This window comes from Phytophthora sojae (assembly GCF_000149755.1).
Source record: "Phytophthora sojae unplaced genomic scaffold PHYSOscaffold_6, whole genome shotgun sequence".
Lineage (NCBI taxonomy): Eukaryota > Oomycota > Peronosporomycetes > Peronosporales > Peronosporaceae > Phytophthora > Phytophthora sojae.
The window spans coordinates 923,589-939,134 of record NW_009258120.1 but is presented as its reverse complement, the minus strand read 5'-3'; the positions used below and the strand labels follow the sequence as shown (position 1 = coordinate 939,134).

Here is a 15,546-nt window from a genome sequence, read left to right as displayed (position 1 = left end):
TAAGCGTGCATCTCTGGTTGAAACTTGGTCACATGAACACTTACTTTTTGGATTATATTTCGTCAAAATTGCATTCCTCAAGACGAAGAAGCACCAAGTCCACAGCTTGAGCTTCAAGACGTGAGCTGCATGATCTTCTCATAGACGAGGAATGTCACTGCGCTGACTGGGAATGCTCTGACCATGGTCGCGCCGAATCCCTTGAAGAAGAATCCCGGTCCTTCCCGCTTCATCCTGGAGCTCGCGATCTCGGTCATGGTCATCTGCTTGCCCTCAAGACTCTGGCCCTGCACGCAACTCTTGACGACGTCCGCAGGCATGCACATGGCCCACGAGAGCATCCCAGCGATACCCCCAGCCGTCATGAGCTTCCAGTCCGTCTCGTTCTCACTGTTCCCATTGGTCAGCGCTCTCTTAGCCGCTTCGTAGCAGCAGAAGTAGGCGCCGAATGACGGCACGTCCCTCAGCAGACACACCTCCCAGCCCTTGAAAAGTGTAGCCATCCCGTATCTCTTCAGGATCGTCCTGGCCGCTGCAATGGAGCTGTGCTCCGCCCCCATTGCCCCCGTCTGTAGCTGGATCTTGACGTGCTCGGACGGCGCCGCGAAGACGACCTGGACCAATCCGGCAGCGGACCTGGCCACGAAGTGCTGAGAATTGGTCAAGGGCTCACTGTGGTTCTCCCTCGACTGGAGGGCGCGCACCATTTGGCCCTGCACGCCGAAGATGACGGCGTTGATCGGGGCATTGGACAGAATGGGGGACAGCAGCCCTCGGTAGAGTCCCGCAGCGCCCTCGGAGCGCACGACCCGCCGTAGAGTGCGTAGAACGCCACTACCAGTCTCGCGACTGGTCTGCAACTGCACCTTGATGGTGTCCAGGGGGTGCCCGGCGATGATGCCCGCCACGCCGCCGATGGTGCCGGTGTTCAGGTCCTTGGCGACGTCCAGCCACGACATCGCTACGGAGGTGGGGGAGTGAGTGAACTGCAATGACAATTGCAGGTGGTACCAGGGTTCCTAGTTGGGTTTTTGTGGGTTGGGATATCCCGGGGTTACCCACCCACCCACCCCGACAGTTCGATCAGTGGGTATTGGGTGGGTTATTAAGAACCCACCCACCCCTCTAAAATCGGTGAAAATCTGTGAAAATCGGTGCCTGGTCGGTGCCTGGAGTTAAATGAACTGAGCTTTGAATTGAATTTGAGTTGCAAATGAATTGATAAAAGGGAATAGGGTTTGTAAAAACCCATACCCACCCACCCCATATTTTTGTCTACCCATCCATCGCTCTTGGAAAAGGGTGGTACCGTGGCATAGGATGAAACGATTTGGGCAACTTAGCACCTTTGGTGCAACATAAGGTGATAGGCAACTTAGTCAACTTCAAACGATTTCCTAAACTTCCGGATTGACAAGCTACACTGCAACAAATAACGCGGATTTATTGCAAATAACAGGGTAGCTGCTGCTGGAAGGCGAGCTCGACGGGATGCTCGCTACGGACAATCGACCAAATCGCGCTGCTGTACGCTATCAACTCCATGATGCCAAAATAGGTGAGCCGGTGGATCGATGTGGATATACAGTAAACCAAAAAGTTCATGTTGCTGCACCAAGCTGAAGTTGCAATGTTTCCCGTAAGAAACAAAAAATACTACGTAGTATCAGTATTTTTCAGTCAGAAAAAAATGACAGAAAATAAGCAAATTCTGGTGAACAGAAAAAAGTATGAATGAATACCCACTCTATGATACATAAACCCTCGCGCCGCTAAAGTTGCGACTTAGTTTGTGCTGTTGTTGCGGATGTAGTAGGGGGCGTCCATGAACTCATCCTCGCAGTACGGGAAGAGCGTGTCGTCGTCCGAGGGCGCGAACAGGTGCTCGCCGGCGTGGATCATGACGTAGAAGCCCGTGAAGGCGCAGACCACGATCGTGATCATGGACGCCGCCTTGTCGAAGATGGACATGGTCCGCCACGACACGCGCATGTAGATGATCAGCGGCATGAGCAGGCAGCTCGTCGTGTGGGCCGTGGCGCCCGTGAAGTCCTGCAGGTCGAGGAAGCGCTTGCGGGCGAGCACGGCGATCACCACGAGGATGGCGATGATGGCGATGCGCAGCGCGATGTAGTGCAGCGGGTTCTTCTTGTACGGCACGTTGAGCTCCTCCTCCGTGATCTCCTCGCCGAACTCGAGCGCCACGCGCAGGTGCGACATCCGGCCCTCGGACTTCTCGACGAGGCTGGCAGCAGACACCTGACGGCCGTCCACGGGCGTCGAGCTCAGCAGGTACGACTGCTTCTCCTGGATCTCCATGTCGTGGTCGACGTTGGCCTGGTCGCGGTCCGGGTCGAAGCGCTCGATCTCCGGGCCCTTGTGCATGCCGAGGATGAGGCGCTCGGCCATGTAGAACGGAGGCATCATGAGCGTCGAGAAGGCGATGGAAATGTGCATCTGCATGAACAGGTACGCCATCACCACGGCGCCGCGGTCAGCCGTGAAGCCCAGCGGGGCCAGGCCCAGCGGGTCCGACGTGCTCACGATCGAGTACAGGATGTTGCCCGACAGCTGGCAGCCGCCGGCGGTGTAACCCGCGAGGGCGATGGCCAGGAAGAAGCCCGAGATGAAGAGGATGGTGATCACAACGACGCGGGGCATGCGCTGCGGCTGCGAGTGCTCGCGCTGCAGGTCGGGCACCACGATGGCGGCACCGTAGGCGAGCGCCAGGTTACCGAAACACGTGAGCACCTGGTGCACCGTCACGTCGGGCTCCGGGATCGAGCCGTGGCCGCGCATGTTCCACTGCAGAACGACGACGGCGATGATGTCGGCCACCACCGTGCCCATGCAGCCGGCGAACGCCATGCCGGCGCTCTCCTTGAGCGTCGGGATCAGGCACACGGGCACGACCATGATGGCCATGAAGATGATCCAGAAGATCTGGCTGAACGAGTCCGGGAACAGCACGTCCAGCAGCGTGCTGCCCAGCACCAGGAAGGCGCACGGCACCAGCAGACACACGCCCATCTGCGAGACGACCGTGAAGAAGCGACCGTACTTGCCCAGCGCCCACTCGCCCAGGTCACCGTACGTCCTGACGGACGACGGCGCCACCAGCATCACCTTGGACAGCTTGAGCGTCGCGTACGTGTTGGCGAAGATCATGAAGGCCAGCGCGATGGACGCGAAGTACGGACCGGCGCGCGCGTAGTTGGACGGCATGGCCAGCGAACCGATGCCGCACACGCAGCAGAAGAGGTTGAACGACGCCTTGGCGTCCTCCATCGTGAAGAAGGCGGTCTTGCCGCTACCGCCGGACGTCATCTTGAAATGGATCGGCGGGGGAAGTGCGGCTTGCGAGGCGGTGACGAGGTACTGCGGGGCTGGCTGGACTTCTCCGGGAGAAGGTGAATTCAAAAGTGAGCGAGTTACAGCTCCGCGCGGCTCGGCTCGCGAAAGACTGCGTTTGTTGTCCGATCCACTGCCAGCTTGTCTCCTGTCGGTGCCCGAGCGACGAACTCCAACTTGGTGTTCAAGCGCGGGGGGCACTTCAGCGGCTCTGGCGCATGTGGACGTGCAGAGCAGCTACCTCGGTCGCACAAGCGCTCGAAGTTCGAGCCGACTTGGCTCAAGTGCCAGAGATTAGATGAAAGCGGGGTTTTGTTAGCTCATGTCCCTGCCATGTGTGCGTTGTTATAGCAGCGACTCGCCAAGATACGGACAACCACATGAAGTCAAAGAGCGGGCACAACACGGAAGCCTCCGCAGCTGAAAAACGTCCCCATTACAGCGTCCTAATTACGGGACTATGAACCTACCGTACGCATACATCGATACCGTAGAATCAACTTGACACGTGAGCTAAATGTACCACCGGCAAGATCGCACAACGAGCGCGCTCTCGGGCAGCAAACTCGAAAATATTCTCCATGTAAGTAAGAACCTCCTCAACGATGATATTATTGTGATTATTATTATTATTCAAGCGTGTTATGGGGTTATTGCCATCGATGATGCTAACGAAAGCAGTCTTGGGCGGCTGATCCTTGTTATCAACGGATACGTCCAACTGGCTGGGGAGGGGTTACGTCTCCAGCTCCAATATCATAAAACTCTCGTGGTCGGAATACTTACTGCCCCGGACATTCTGTCAGGCCAACAGAGCCACGAATCGTTCCTTTCAGTCTCCACGTCCGTAGCCCTTTACGATGTCCAAGTGGAAGATCCCTACAACAATCATCTCGATAAGTTAATAAGCAGTTGCATTTGTACTCTACTTCGGAGCAAACTAGTCTACAAGCCGGTTCTGGCCAGACGTCAACGTTGAGGTAGTACCAACGCGCCCGTACCAGTTGATAATGAAGCAGGGCCGAGTAACGAATCGTGGAACCGTTGGGGCCCAGCAGGGTAAAAAAATCTTGGACTTCGTTGATACCAGACTTGCCGAACTATCGGCAAGCTACACAGGAGATATGCACGTCGGTGTCAGCTAAAATGGTTGTCTGTGTTTTGTCCTGTATTGGAAGTCTTGTATCGCTCCGTGAGTGCGGCGATTTACCGTTTGCTTTGTCATTATTTCATGAATAGCGCATGCTACAAGTCGGTTTAACCAACTCGACCCCAGTACTTCGGTTCGCGGTAGCGTCACAATTTGTTTGCCATCCCCCGGTCTACATCACTTCATAAAAAAGGGAAGCGAGGCAACCCGCTCTGCAGGATTCTAGTTCTTTACAACTGGGAGTAATATTGGACCACCGGTAGATGTAATGAGGATGGTGTTCTATCGGACTAAGCTCAGGCGATGATAGCAGCGAAATGAAAACAGGAAGGCGAGCAAAGAGGAGAGATTCAGAATTATTTTCCATGGTGATATATACAAACATCCTTTAGTCGTGATCTAGAATCCCCCACCTTAGTTTCGCTGATGTCATCGGCAATACCACCAAACCAATGACACTACACCATTACACAAACTCCTTTTGGACTTTTGGTCAGGCAACGAAGAAAACCTCTACTTACGTTAATTGCTGGCTATAGAAGTCTGGACATGCATGTCTTAGGCACTGCCTCAACGGCCACGGTGTGCGTTGTTTCCCGAATTTCTGATGGTTTGATGCCGAATTTCTGGGCCTTGATTCTTGGCGGTGCTTAGACTTCCCCATGCTGTAAATTCCTACCTTGTTTTCTGTAGCAGTTATGGCTACGCGGAGTAGAATAGAAGTTGTTGGTTTGGAGGTTGGAGGAGCGATGCAGACGTTGGAATGATGAATTCGAAGCTGCATCTTACTCACAAAAAAGGCCAAACCCCTGAGTGTCACTTGCAGAAACTATGATATCCGCTCCAGGAGCGTTCTGAATTAACACACTATGAATACCGATTACATGCTCGGCATGTATCTCCATCTTAGCGTGTATGAGCTTGTGGTGCGCGTATAATACCTGACTGCGTACTGGTGCCACCGGTCTGGTGGTTGTATTTTATCTGACTGATGAGTAAGTAATACGTGTATTGTACAAGTAGTGTGTTCTGTTAGCAACCGCAGAAGAGCGTGCTTCAACAAACATCAAAGCAGAATCCACAGCGTGGGGGCTGGTATGGATACTCAGCCTACAGTGCGGTCAAGCCCTCACTGAGTCGCAGCCAGGTGAACAATGTTTATCCACCCGCAAAACAAATCAAGCGGGACTAACAGGGAGTTGACGAATCGCTCCAGGGTACCTTTGCAGCATTATATCTACTGTTTTTGAGAACACGAACAATTGAAATTCCGCGTTGTGAATGTTTTCGAGGATCTCTACTGGTACTTACAAAAGGGAAAACCGAAGATATTCACACTGAATGAAAGCAGATCGCTACTTTTGCAGTGCATGTGGATGCTCAGTCGACTGACATGTATTTATATAGTTTCTCTGATCAAACTGTAGAAAACCAAAGCCTTGGCAATTTTTATCATTGCGTTGAAGCACAAAATATGTTTTTTTAGCTTGTTCCTGCTCAATGCGAGGCCCCACACACCGCCTGGGCGTATGGATAGCGTGAATAGCGCTATCGTCTCTACGTCACTCAACACGCACAATTGTGTTTGTAACACTAAGACGATTGCACGTTGAGCGAGACCTGTCTTGAGCCAGAGGACATTGAGTTGTGGACATACTTCAATGTGACGCGTGATGATACAGGCCAAGCCGACACAGTCGTTGGTTTCTTCGCGGTGAAACGACGCAGGGTAAGCTCACATCTAACGGTAGATGTACACTACCAACACGCTCTGAGAAGAAACAAAACAAGAGCACTACATGTATTTGCGGGCGGATGGACTAGGTCTGGATATGATCCACAAGTAGCGTCTGCACTGCAGATTGCAGGCCAGGATAGGGAGGGAACGCAGCGGTGCATTGGTATGGAGCCGGCTTGCCGCCACAGCAACGAGAGTGTTGGCATTACCGTACATTAACAGGTATCTTGTCCAGGATACCGTACCTGTACGATCCTCCTGTGCAATGCTGTGCAGCACTCAACGGCAGCTGATAAAGGTGCTGTGGACCGGTGTGTATCTATCGCAGGGGTATCAGCGAATACACTCGGCAATCCCAGCTCTAAGTTGAACGCAGGGATTGTGGAACTCCAAACTACAGTCGTAGCCACGTGAACCAACTTCAACCAAGTGCCACAAACAAACAAGATCGGGCATTGAAGCACGAGTGCAAACCACCGAGAGAAACTTGGTGCTTGGATTCTTTGATGAACAAACGAAAATAAAATATATATTTTTAGTTCTTAGCCGCAATGAGCATTCCAGTGAGTTGCCACCAGTGTGCTTATCCTCAGTGGACGAAAACTGAGCGTCTCGAATCTCACGGCCACTGAGTCACGGCACCAAGGCATTGAGAACGTCAAGCAACAATCAAAGGATATTCCTGCGTAAAAAGGGTGGTGGCCGAGATAGGACACATCCGAACCGTGCATTTGTGTGTAAACGTGTGTAATTCGGCGATTAAATCTCGCCGGGATGTCTTCTTCGCTCGTCATCTACCATACCGGTGCTGGAATTGATCCAGTCGAACGCAGCCATATTGTCGAGTGACTGCAGGCTGCGGACAGCCTGAGGCACCCGTCTCACCCTCCACTTCATACTATCTTCACCAACGCGCTCCAAATTTGCAAGAAACCGCAGAGAGACTGCAGCCTCCGTGTGGGATATGCGTGTGGATCTCGTTTCCTGCCGCGTGACGAGCTTGAACCTCGCGGGCCGTAGGGAGGAAGGATCCGCTGCACCGCTGCCCGGCTCTAGACGACCACAGCCCGTTTTCTCGCATTTGATTAACTTTATTAAAATATCACGTAAAGCTGTGCAGCAGCCGGTACTGTATCTCCGCGCGAAGCCGCTGCGAACGGCAGCTACGCGCTGCTCGTCATGAGCTCGTGGGGTAGCTTTCCTACCCTTTCTGATGCATCTAGAACGCAGCAAACCGGATAGGGGGATGCTTGAAGAGTCTTCACTGAAGACCGACAGTGCACCGGAAGTTCCGGTGCAATGCATGATCCGCAACTGAGGCGAATTGCTGCAGGGAGGGGGATGGGGAGGAGAGGAGCAGCAGGAGGAGCTCCGCTCCGTCTCGGTTGACGAGTGGCCCAGCGCTCATGCTACTGCCGCGCATCCTTCCTCCTTCAGTATTAACATGCGAGGCGGCAAGCCCATCCGGAATAGCGGCAGCGCCCATCGCCCACTGTGAATACGGACAAGGCCAGCAGGTTCATGCTCCCGTAATGCGGACTTGCCATCCCCGACTGTAATGAGGACATTTTCAGCTGCGGAGGCTTCCGTGTTGTGCCCGCTCTTTGACTTCATGTGGTTGTCCGTATCTTGGCGAGTCGCTGCTATAACAACGCACACATGGCAGGGACATGAGCTAACAAAACCCCGCTTTCATCTAATCTCTGGCACTTGAGCCAAGTCGGCTCGAACTTCGAGCGCTTGTGCGACCGAGGTAGCTGCTCTGCACGTCCACATGCGCCAGAGCCGCTGAAGTGCCCCCCGCGCTTGAACACCAAGTTGGAGTTCGTCGCTCGGGCACCGACAGGAGACAAGCTGGCAGTGGATCGGACAACAAACGCAGTCTTTCGCGAGCCGAGCCGCGCGGAGCTGTAACTCGCTCACTTTTGAATTCACCTTCTCCCGGAGAAGTCCAGCCAGCCCCGCAGTACCTCGTCACCGCCTCGCAAGCCGCACTTCCCCCGCCGATCCATTTCAAGATGACGTCCGGCGGTAGCGGCAAGACCGCCTTCTTCACGATGGAGGACGCCAAGGCGTCGTTCAACCTCTTCTGCTGCGTGTGCGGCATCGGTTCGCTGGCCATGCCGTCCAACTACGCGCGCGCCGGTCCGTACTTCGCGTCCATCGCGCTGGCCTTCATGATCTTCGCCAACACGTACGCGACGCTCAAGCTGTCCAAGGTGATGCTGGTGGCGCCGTCGTCCGTCAGGACGTACGGTGACCTGGGCGAGTGGGCGCTGGGCAAGTACGGTCGCTTCTTCACGGTCGTCTCGCAGATGGGCGTGTGTCTGCTGGTGCCGTGCGCCTTCCTGGTGCTGGGCAGCACGCTGCTGGACGTGCTGTTCCCGGACTCGTTCAGCCAGATCTTCTGGATCATCTTCATGGCCATCATGGTCGTGCCCGTGTGCCTGATCCCGACGCTCAAGGAGAGCGCCGGCATGGCGTTCGCCGGCTGCATGGGCACGGTGGTGGCCGACATCATCGCCGTCGTCGTTCTGCAGTGGAACATGCGCGGCCACGGCTCGATCCCGGAGCCCGACGTGACGGTGCACCAGGTGCTCACGTGTTTCGGTAACCTGGCGCTCGCCTACGGTGCCGCCATCGTGGTGCCCGACCTGCAGCGCGAGCACTCGCAGCCGCAGCGCATGCCCCGCGTCGTTGTGATCACCATCCTCTTCATCTCGGGCTTCTTCCTGGCCATCGCCCTCGCGGGTTACACCGCCGGCGGCTGCCAGCTGTCGGGCAACATCCTGTACTCGATCGTGAGCACGTCGGACCCGCTGGGCCTGGCCCCGCTGGGCTTCACGGCTGACCGCGGCGCCGTGGTGATGGCGTACCTGTTCATGCAGATGCACATTTCCATCGCCTTCTCGACGCTCATGATGCCTCCGTTCTACATGGCCGAGCGCCTCATCCTCGGCATGCACAAGGGCCCGGAGATCGAGCGCTTCGACCCGGACCGCGACCAGGCCAACGTCGACCACGACATGGAGATCCAGGAGAAGCAGTCGTACCTGCTGAGCTCGACGCCCGTGGACGGCCGTCAGGTGTCTGCTGCCAGCCTCGTCGAGAAGTCCGAGGGCCGGATGTCGCACCTGCGCGTGGCGCTCGAGTTCGGCGAGGAGATCACGGAGGAGGAGCTCAACGTGCCGTACAAGAAGAACCCGCTGCACTACATCGCGCTGCGCATCGCCATCATCGCCATCCTCGTGGTGATCGCCGTGCTCGCCCGCAAGCGCTTCCTCGACCTGCAGGACTTCACGGGCGCCACGGCCCACACGACGAGCTGCCTGCTCATGCCGCTGATCATCTACATGCGCGTGTCGTGGCGGACCATGTCCATCTTCGACAAGGCGGCGTCCATGATCACGATCGTGGTCTGCGCCTTCACGGGCTTCTACGTCATGATCCACGCCGGCGAGCACCTGTTCGCGCCCTCGGACGACGACACGCTCTTCCCGTACTGCGAGGATGAGTTCATGGACGCCCCCTACTACATCCGCAACAACAGCACAAACTAAGTCGCAAAAGTCTAGCTGTGAACGAAAGCAGCAGTGTGGTCTCGTGGAGGCTTTATACCATAGCGTGGTTTTATCTGTTCTTGTTTGTTTTCTTACCCCGATTCTTCTCATTTGTTCGATTTTTTTCTTACGTCCTGCTTTTCATTTCTTACGTGCCACATACTGTAGCAACTTCAATTTTGCAAAGGTAAGGACGCCCGTTATCACGCCTCGTTAAAGGGGAAAGTTCTCCGCGAGTCTCGATACCCGAGAGTTTCAAGCAGTAAACTCGTCTACCCGAACGTCCATAATACTGTCATCGCTGAAAAGGTTCGAGTCCTTCGTACCTCTGTTCCTACTCGAGAGGTGCTCAAAATCCGTGTCATTCACCGCTGCTGCAGCTAGTCGACGCGATGAACGGAAGCTGCAACAAATTGGTGAGGATAAGGAGGTGTGGCGGTGGTGAGCCGGCCAGCGTTTCTGGAACGTTGACCCCATTGCAGACAACTTCCGCGACATATCCTCGTCTTCCCAATGTGGGAGCGCAATTTGGCGGGGACAGAAGCTTCGTAAGCTTAGCAGTTGCAACTCAGGGGAGTTCTCTTGAAAAAATCCTGGCGAATACTCATCGGAGTTTCTTCGCGCGATGGATGAACCGGAGAGTGGGATATTGTCAAAGTTGGGAGGCTACAAGCATGACACTACATGTACACGTACCGTTCTTGAGTGAGATTGCTGAGCATGTGGCGATCAGCTCAAACAAGGGGATGATGCGTGAAAGTTCCGCGCCCCACAGTTGTATTGCTACATGAGATCATTCTGATGGGGCTAATTTTTGAATTTGCTGCCACTCAAAGTTGATTTTCTTAATTCTATCTGGTTACGTGGTCTTGTCAAAACATGTCACTCAAGTACTCGACTCGTAAGCTTGATTCATTTTCAGTTTGGACGAGAAAGAAAGAAAATGCAGCTGGAGCCGACCCTGGCAAGTGTTCGAGTGGTAACCGGCGAACACGCCGAAGTTGAGGCGCTATGTCACGTCGTACAAATGCTGCATGAATTTGTGTTCCCGGGTTACGCGTTGGTCAGAGCAGCTGAGCAAGGCTCTTTCCGGCTGTTCACTGGGACACTGCGCTTTGTAGATTACAGCTCCAGTCTAAGCCACTTTGAGAAACTCCAGCATTACCGGCTCGCAATGCATGTCGTCCCGACTAAAATGATGCCAAAGCAAGACGCTTTAGCTGCGATGGAGCAATTGTATCAACGCCACCCCGAGTCTCTGGACAATGAATCAGTGTCTGCCATTCTCGAGGCTTGTGACCTTCCAATGTTGCAGTGGCTGCATCGTTGTAAAGGTTCGAAAGTGTTCACCAACGGCCATCGGACGGAAATGATACTCTTTGATAACGCCTCGACCCTTGGACGTATGGATGTGGTTCAATGGTTTGTGCGGACATTCCCGGAAGTTGTGTGCGATCTTTCGTGTGCCGCCAGAGAGGGGTACGTCGATCAGCTTAAATGGCTAGTGGAGAACGCCAAATGGAATCAATCTTCAATTGGGTGGGCCGCTAGCGCAGCTGCTACCTCGAGACTGTTAAATTCTTGGTTGCAATAAGCACGACACCGTACAAGATCAGCAATTTTTACCAACCGGTCGTGGGCTGCTTCGAAGCCGTGAAATGGATGCATGAACACGAGTGTGGTGAAGACTGGAGGTGGATTTTACTCAAAGCAGCTTTTCATGGCGATCTTGAAATGGTGCAGTGGTTTCATACAAATAAACCCGAGCGGTTTACAGAGTACGTGGTGGATGGCGCAGCCGAATATGGCCATTTGGAACTTGTCAAGTGGCTACATTCGAATCGACAAGAAGGCTGCACATCTGACGCTATGGACCGAGCCGCTGCAAACGGGCACCTGGAGGTTGTTCAGTGGCTGCATATCAACAGGACAGAGGGGTGCAAAGCGTCCGCAATGGATTCAGCAGCGTCTTCCGGTCATTTTCATGTGCTGGAATGGCTCTATGCCAACCGCTCTGAGGGGTTTACACCATGCGCGGTTAACTCAGCCGTGAGGAAAAATCAATTGGACATTTTGAAGTGGCTGCACGCGCATAGTGGTGAAAATTATCCAAGGGGAAATATTGACATCCCAGCGGCTGATGGCAATCTCGAAATGGTTTCCTGGCTTCACTTCACTGGCAACGGTGTTTGCTCTTAGCGCGCGATGGATCGCGCTGCAGCAAATGGACACCTCAATGTTGTCAAATTTCTGCATGAACACCGCAAGGAGGGTTGCTCAAAGGACGCTACGAACGAAGCGGCCGCGGGTAACCACTTGGAAATTCTGAAGTACCTGTGCTCGACGGTTGGGGCTAAATGCTCAAGCGTATCTGTGAAGGCGGCAGCTGTGAACGGCCACCTTGATACCGTGAAGTGGCTGGTTGAAGAGCGTTCTGTTCAATGCCAAGAAGTGGCGTTAATCGGGGCAGCTAAGCATGGACTGGACGGCTGCGTGTGCTGCGATATCTTCGAGCGAGCACTCGTGTGAGCTGCACCATCAAGGTCATGAAGGCCGCCATGAAAGCGGGACAGTGCGATGTCGTGAAGTGGCTCTACTTTCACGTTGGACTCCCGCTCTATGCTGGGTGTGAGTTGGATGCTGCTCGATGCCAGAATTTGGGTATGCTGAAGTTGATCCGAACACATTCGGACTTGTGTAAAAGTCCCAGCATCTATCATTCAGCGAGTAGGCTCGGGAATATTGAAGTTGCTATGGTACATCCACCACTTCGGCCACCCGTGTAAAAAGCACAAGCAAAGTTAAGAAATTCGAGGTCATGGTCCATGCATGACCTCGAATTTCTAACACTAAAAAAGCGGCACAGAAACTTGTTCCTCCAATTTTATTTTCTTCACAAAAAGTGTCATTCCTATTTACTGTTTTGGGACATACTATTATGAGCATTTTGTACAATGGATACAAAAAGGGGATTCTCTCTTTTTCATTCAAAGATTTTTGATGGATTGGGTAGCGCTGGTACCGTGGATCGAGGCGCTGTGCGGCAGCCTGAGCTTCCGGGAGCTCCAGATCCCGTGCCTACACGCCGACTTCAAGTGCTGGCCCTTCCAATGGATCGGCGAGTGGGACGAAAACGAGGAACCCGCGGCCATCGGGTCGATTTTCCTGGTCTTCTCCGCGGACCCCACCAATCGGGAAAATAATCGAGAGCGGCTGCAACGCGTGCGGGAGGCGATCGAGATCCTCAACATGCTGGCGATGGTGAACAATAGGGCATTCATCCAGATCGCGTCGAGGTTCATGACTGTGGAGGAGGAGAACGACGATAATAATGGCGCACCTCGGCTGGTGTGCCCTATGTGGAAGTGTCGACTCGTCGGGGGTATTCCAGTTGAGAGCCCCCTTGCCACCCAGTCGTCGGTCTCGTGGGCCGAGTTGCTGGGCTTTCCTGATGACCCGTGGGAGTATTCGGCCGAGTTTCGGGAAATGATGGGCAACTTGGCGGCTATGAGTGGCAAAAGTGGCGACTGGTGGAACTCGTACACTGTTGTGGAGTGGCGGACGGGGCCCAATGCTATGCCCATAAGGGGCATCCAGAGAAATCCGTGGGGTGATAGCGAGCCAACTTCCACCCCCGAGATGTTCGCTCGAGAATTAGGCAAACGAATGGACTTCTTCGTGCCACCTGCAGTGCATGCGAGCATTGCGTGCAGTATTGCCCCGCTGTTAGACGCCTGGAAGGACCGGGAGCCTGCTGTGCCATTACATGCGCTGGAAAATCGGCTTTCGACACTGAAGTCGGATTTTTCGGATCTTACCGTCGTGCAACTCACAGAAGCGCTCGCTCGCGCTGACATGGCGTCGCTCACGATCAGACTTGACGACAGGCTTACTGGAAGGCATCTTTGGGGCCAGGCAGCAATGAACGCCAGCCGCTTGTTCACGACACTACTCTGCGATCGCTCCATTGCGCAGTATCCTGGTGGGAATGAAGAGCCCATGGTGCGACGAGGAAGCCTTCCGGACATCCGAGTGTCCTACCTGTGGGCTTCTGACCGAATTCTGGGTGGGTTCTACTCCGCCCTTGCGGCATCAACTATCAGGAACATATCGTCCCATATGTACGTGGAATTTGACGACGAAGATGCAGAAGATGTCAATGGGGATGATTCGTGGACCCATCGATCAAATCATGACCAGTGGAAGTGGCTAGCTTATGCGTTGTGGAGCACCACAGCCAGCCCCTTTATCCAGCATATTGATCTGACCACCTTTCAGCTGACAGCGGACGACTTGTCTGAAGTGGAGGCAGTTCTAAAGACAGGTTTTCCCGAGCCTGTACTAGCAGAGAGCGGCACTAGCCCTGATTCTTCAGGATATGGCTTCGTCGAGCTCCGAAACGGAACCGAGTTCCAGCCTTACGGCTTGGATGATGGCGACGACACCACTTTTGCTCTTTCTCGCGACTGTCGCTGCCGAGCGCGCTACGACTCCGCAACTATGAGTGACCATGCGGACGTTGTCATTCCCGGCCTTGGAATTTGCAAAGTGAATCTGAATGACGAAGCGCGTTTTGTTGCAGACGCACCGACAGAACCGGAAGCCACATGCTTGCGGGATGTGGACTATTTCAAGCTCTTTGTCGCCAAAATTGAGAGTGTGGAGGTGTTGATTAGGCTCTTCGCCCTGGTCGGAGGGAGACTGGACACTCTCTGGTTTGGAAACACTGGGACGGATCTACATATCGTCGATTTAAGCGCTCTAGCAGCTGCGTGCCCTGAGTTACAGGAACTGACTTTGTCGGATGTCCGCGTCGTGGTGTCTGACTACAGCGAGGCTTTACGCAAGTGGCCGCTCAAGACATTGCTTATCGATGGTGTCGTTAGTGGTTTGGGACTGTGTTTGAGCGATCCTTCCTTCCGTATGGCTCGGGAGCTCGTTAAGGTCACCATCGATGTCCCAGCGCATTGGAATTTCAGCGAAGAAAGTGGAGGGGAACTGTCGACGCACGACGGAGATTTCCTTGCTGTAACTAAGGAAAAGTTCCCTCGGCTGTCAAAGGCTGCCTTAATCAGCGTGTGGTCAAGCGAAAGTGGCTCGAAGGCAGTAAGCCGCATGGATGTCAACATGCTGAAGCTAATCTTCACGTTTGCTGCAACACCAGAGAAACGGTCAGTCCAAATCATTCGGAACTCTGGTCGGTTTTCGATTGTACACATCGACTGACGGCGCTGCAGATACGCCAGTGGACGTGCTATTACAAATCGATATTACGGTCTGCACTTCGCTAAACTTTTTGTAAAACCTTCTTTGAAACGAAAGTGCAAACATTTTTCCAAACGTTCCAACAAAAGGTTTTTCGCCATTGTTAATTGGCCTCGGTGAGCGGCATAGTATGCAAAGGAGACGCCAGACTAGCCCTCCAATTCTTCACAAGGGATATTCATTTCACGACTTGCTAGCTCCTTTTCTCTCTTCGATGCATCTATCATATTGGCAACTCTCATTTCGCCGTGCACGCACTGCACCCGGATCCCTGTTTACGGAACAATTCACAGGCACGGCGACGGTCATCAGTGCGGGTTGCACAAACATGAACCGAGAAGGTAACGGTAATGTACTTATGAGTACTGCACCAGAGATTCGGGCCGGCATGCATCCGTTCGCCCTGCGCAGGTTGGAGCTCTATTTTAAACCAGACTTCAAGCCCACCAACCGCAAGCAGCACTAATTGAGCAGTTTTGATG

General features: G+C 53.9%; 6 protein-coding genes across 6 annotated transcripts; 4 read left to right on the top strand and 2 right to left on the bottom strand.

Annotated features, from left to right (window-relative positions):
* Window positions 1-113: 113 nt before the first annotated feature.
* On the bottom strand, window positions 114-959 carry PHYSODRAFT_514638 (hypothetical protein; the record flags this gene model as incomplete). Its single annotated transcript, XM_009532199.1, has 1 exon — window positions 114-959. The coding sequence occupies one exon, from the start codon at window positions 957-959 to the stop codon at window positions 114-116; it is 846 nt and encodes a 281-aa protein (XP_009530494.1).
* Window positions 960-1,778: 819 nt separating this feature from the next.
* Window positions 1,779-3,327, bottom strand: PHYSODRAFT_561876 (hypothetical protein; the record flags this gene model as incomplete). The annotated part of the gene is made up of 2 exons (XM_009532198.1): window positions 1,779-2,947; window positions 3,008-3,327. The coding sequence occupies 2 exons, from the start codon at window positions 3,325-3,327 to the stop codon at window positions 1,786-1,788; spliced, it is 1,482 nt and encodes a 493-aa protein (XP_009530493.1). The 3' UTR covers window positions 1,779-1,785.
* Window positions 3,328-8,257: 4,930 nt separating this feature from the next.
* Window positions 8,258-9,880, top strand: PHYSODRAFT_346916 (hypothetical protein; the record flags this gene model as incomplete). The annotated part of the gene is made up of 1 exon (XM_009532197.1): window positions 8,258-9,880. One exon carries the CDS (start codon window positions 8,258-8,260, stop codon window positions 9,797-9,799), a length of 1,542 nt encoding a protein of 513 aa, XP_009530492.1. The 3' UTR covers window positions 9,800-9,880.
* An 862-nt stretch (window positions 9,881-10,742) lies between these two features.
* On the top strand, window positions 10,743-11,393 carry PHYSODRAFT_302824 (hypothetical protein; the record flags this gene model as incomplete). Its single annotated transcript, XM_009532196.1, has 1 exon — window positions 10,743-11,393. The coding sequence occupies one exon, from the start codon at window positions 10,743-10,745 to the stop codon at window positions 11,391-11,393; it is 651 nt and encodes a 216-aa protein (XP_009530491.1).
* A 140-nt stretch (window positions 11,394-11,533) lies between these two features.
* PHYSODRAFT_511924 (hypothetical protein) lies at window positions 11,534-11,998 on the top strand (the record flags this gene model as incomplete). The annotated part of the gene is made up of 1 exon (XM_009532195.1): window positions 11,534-11,998. One exon carries the CDS (start codon window positions 11,534-11,536, stop codon window positions 11,996-11,998), a length of 465 nt encoding a protein of 154 aa, XP_009530490.1.
* Window positions 11,999-12,004: 6 nt separating this feature from the next.
* On the top strand, window positions 12,005-15,025 carry PHYSODRAFT_334877 (hypothetical protein; the record flags this gene model as incomplete). The annotated part of the gene is made up of 3 exons (XM_009532194.1): window positions 12,005-12,230; window positions 12,314-12,427; window positions 12,813-15,025. The coding sequence occupies 3 exons, from the start codon at window positions 12,005-12,007 to the stop codon at window positions 15,023-15,025; spliced, it is 2,553 nt and encodes an 850-aa protein (XP_009530489.1).
* Window positions 15,026-15,546: the final 521 nt, after the last annotated feature.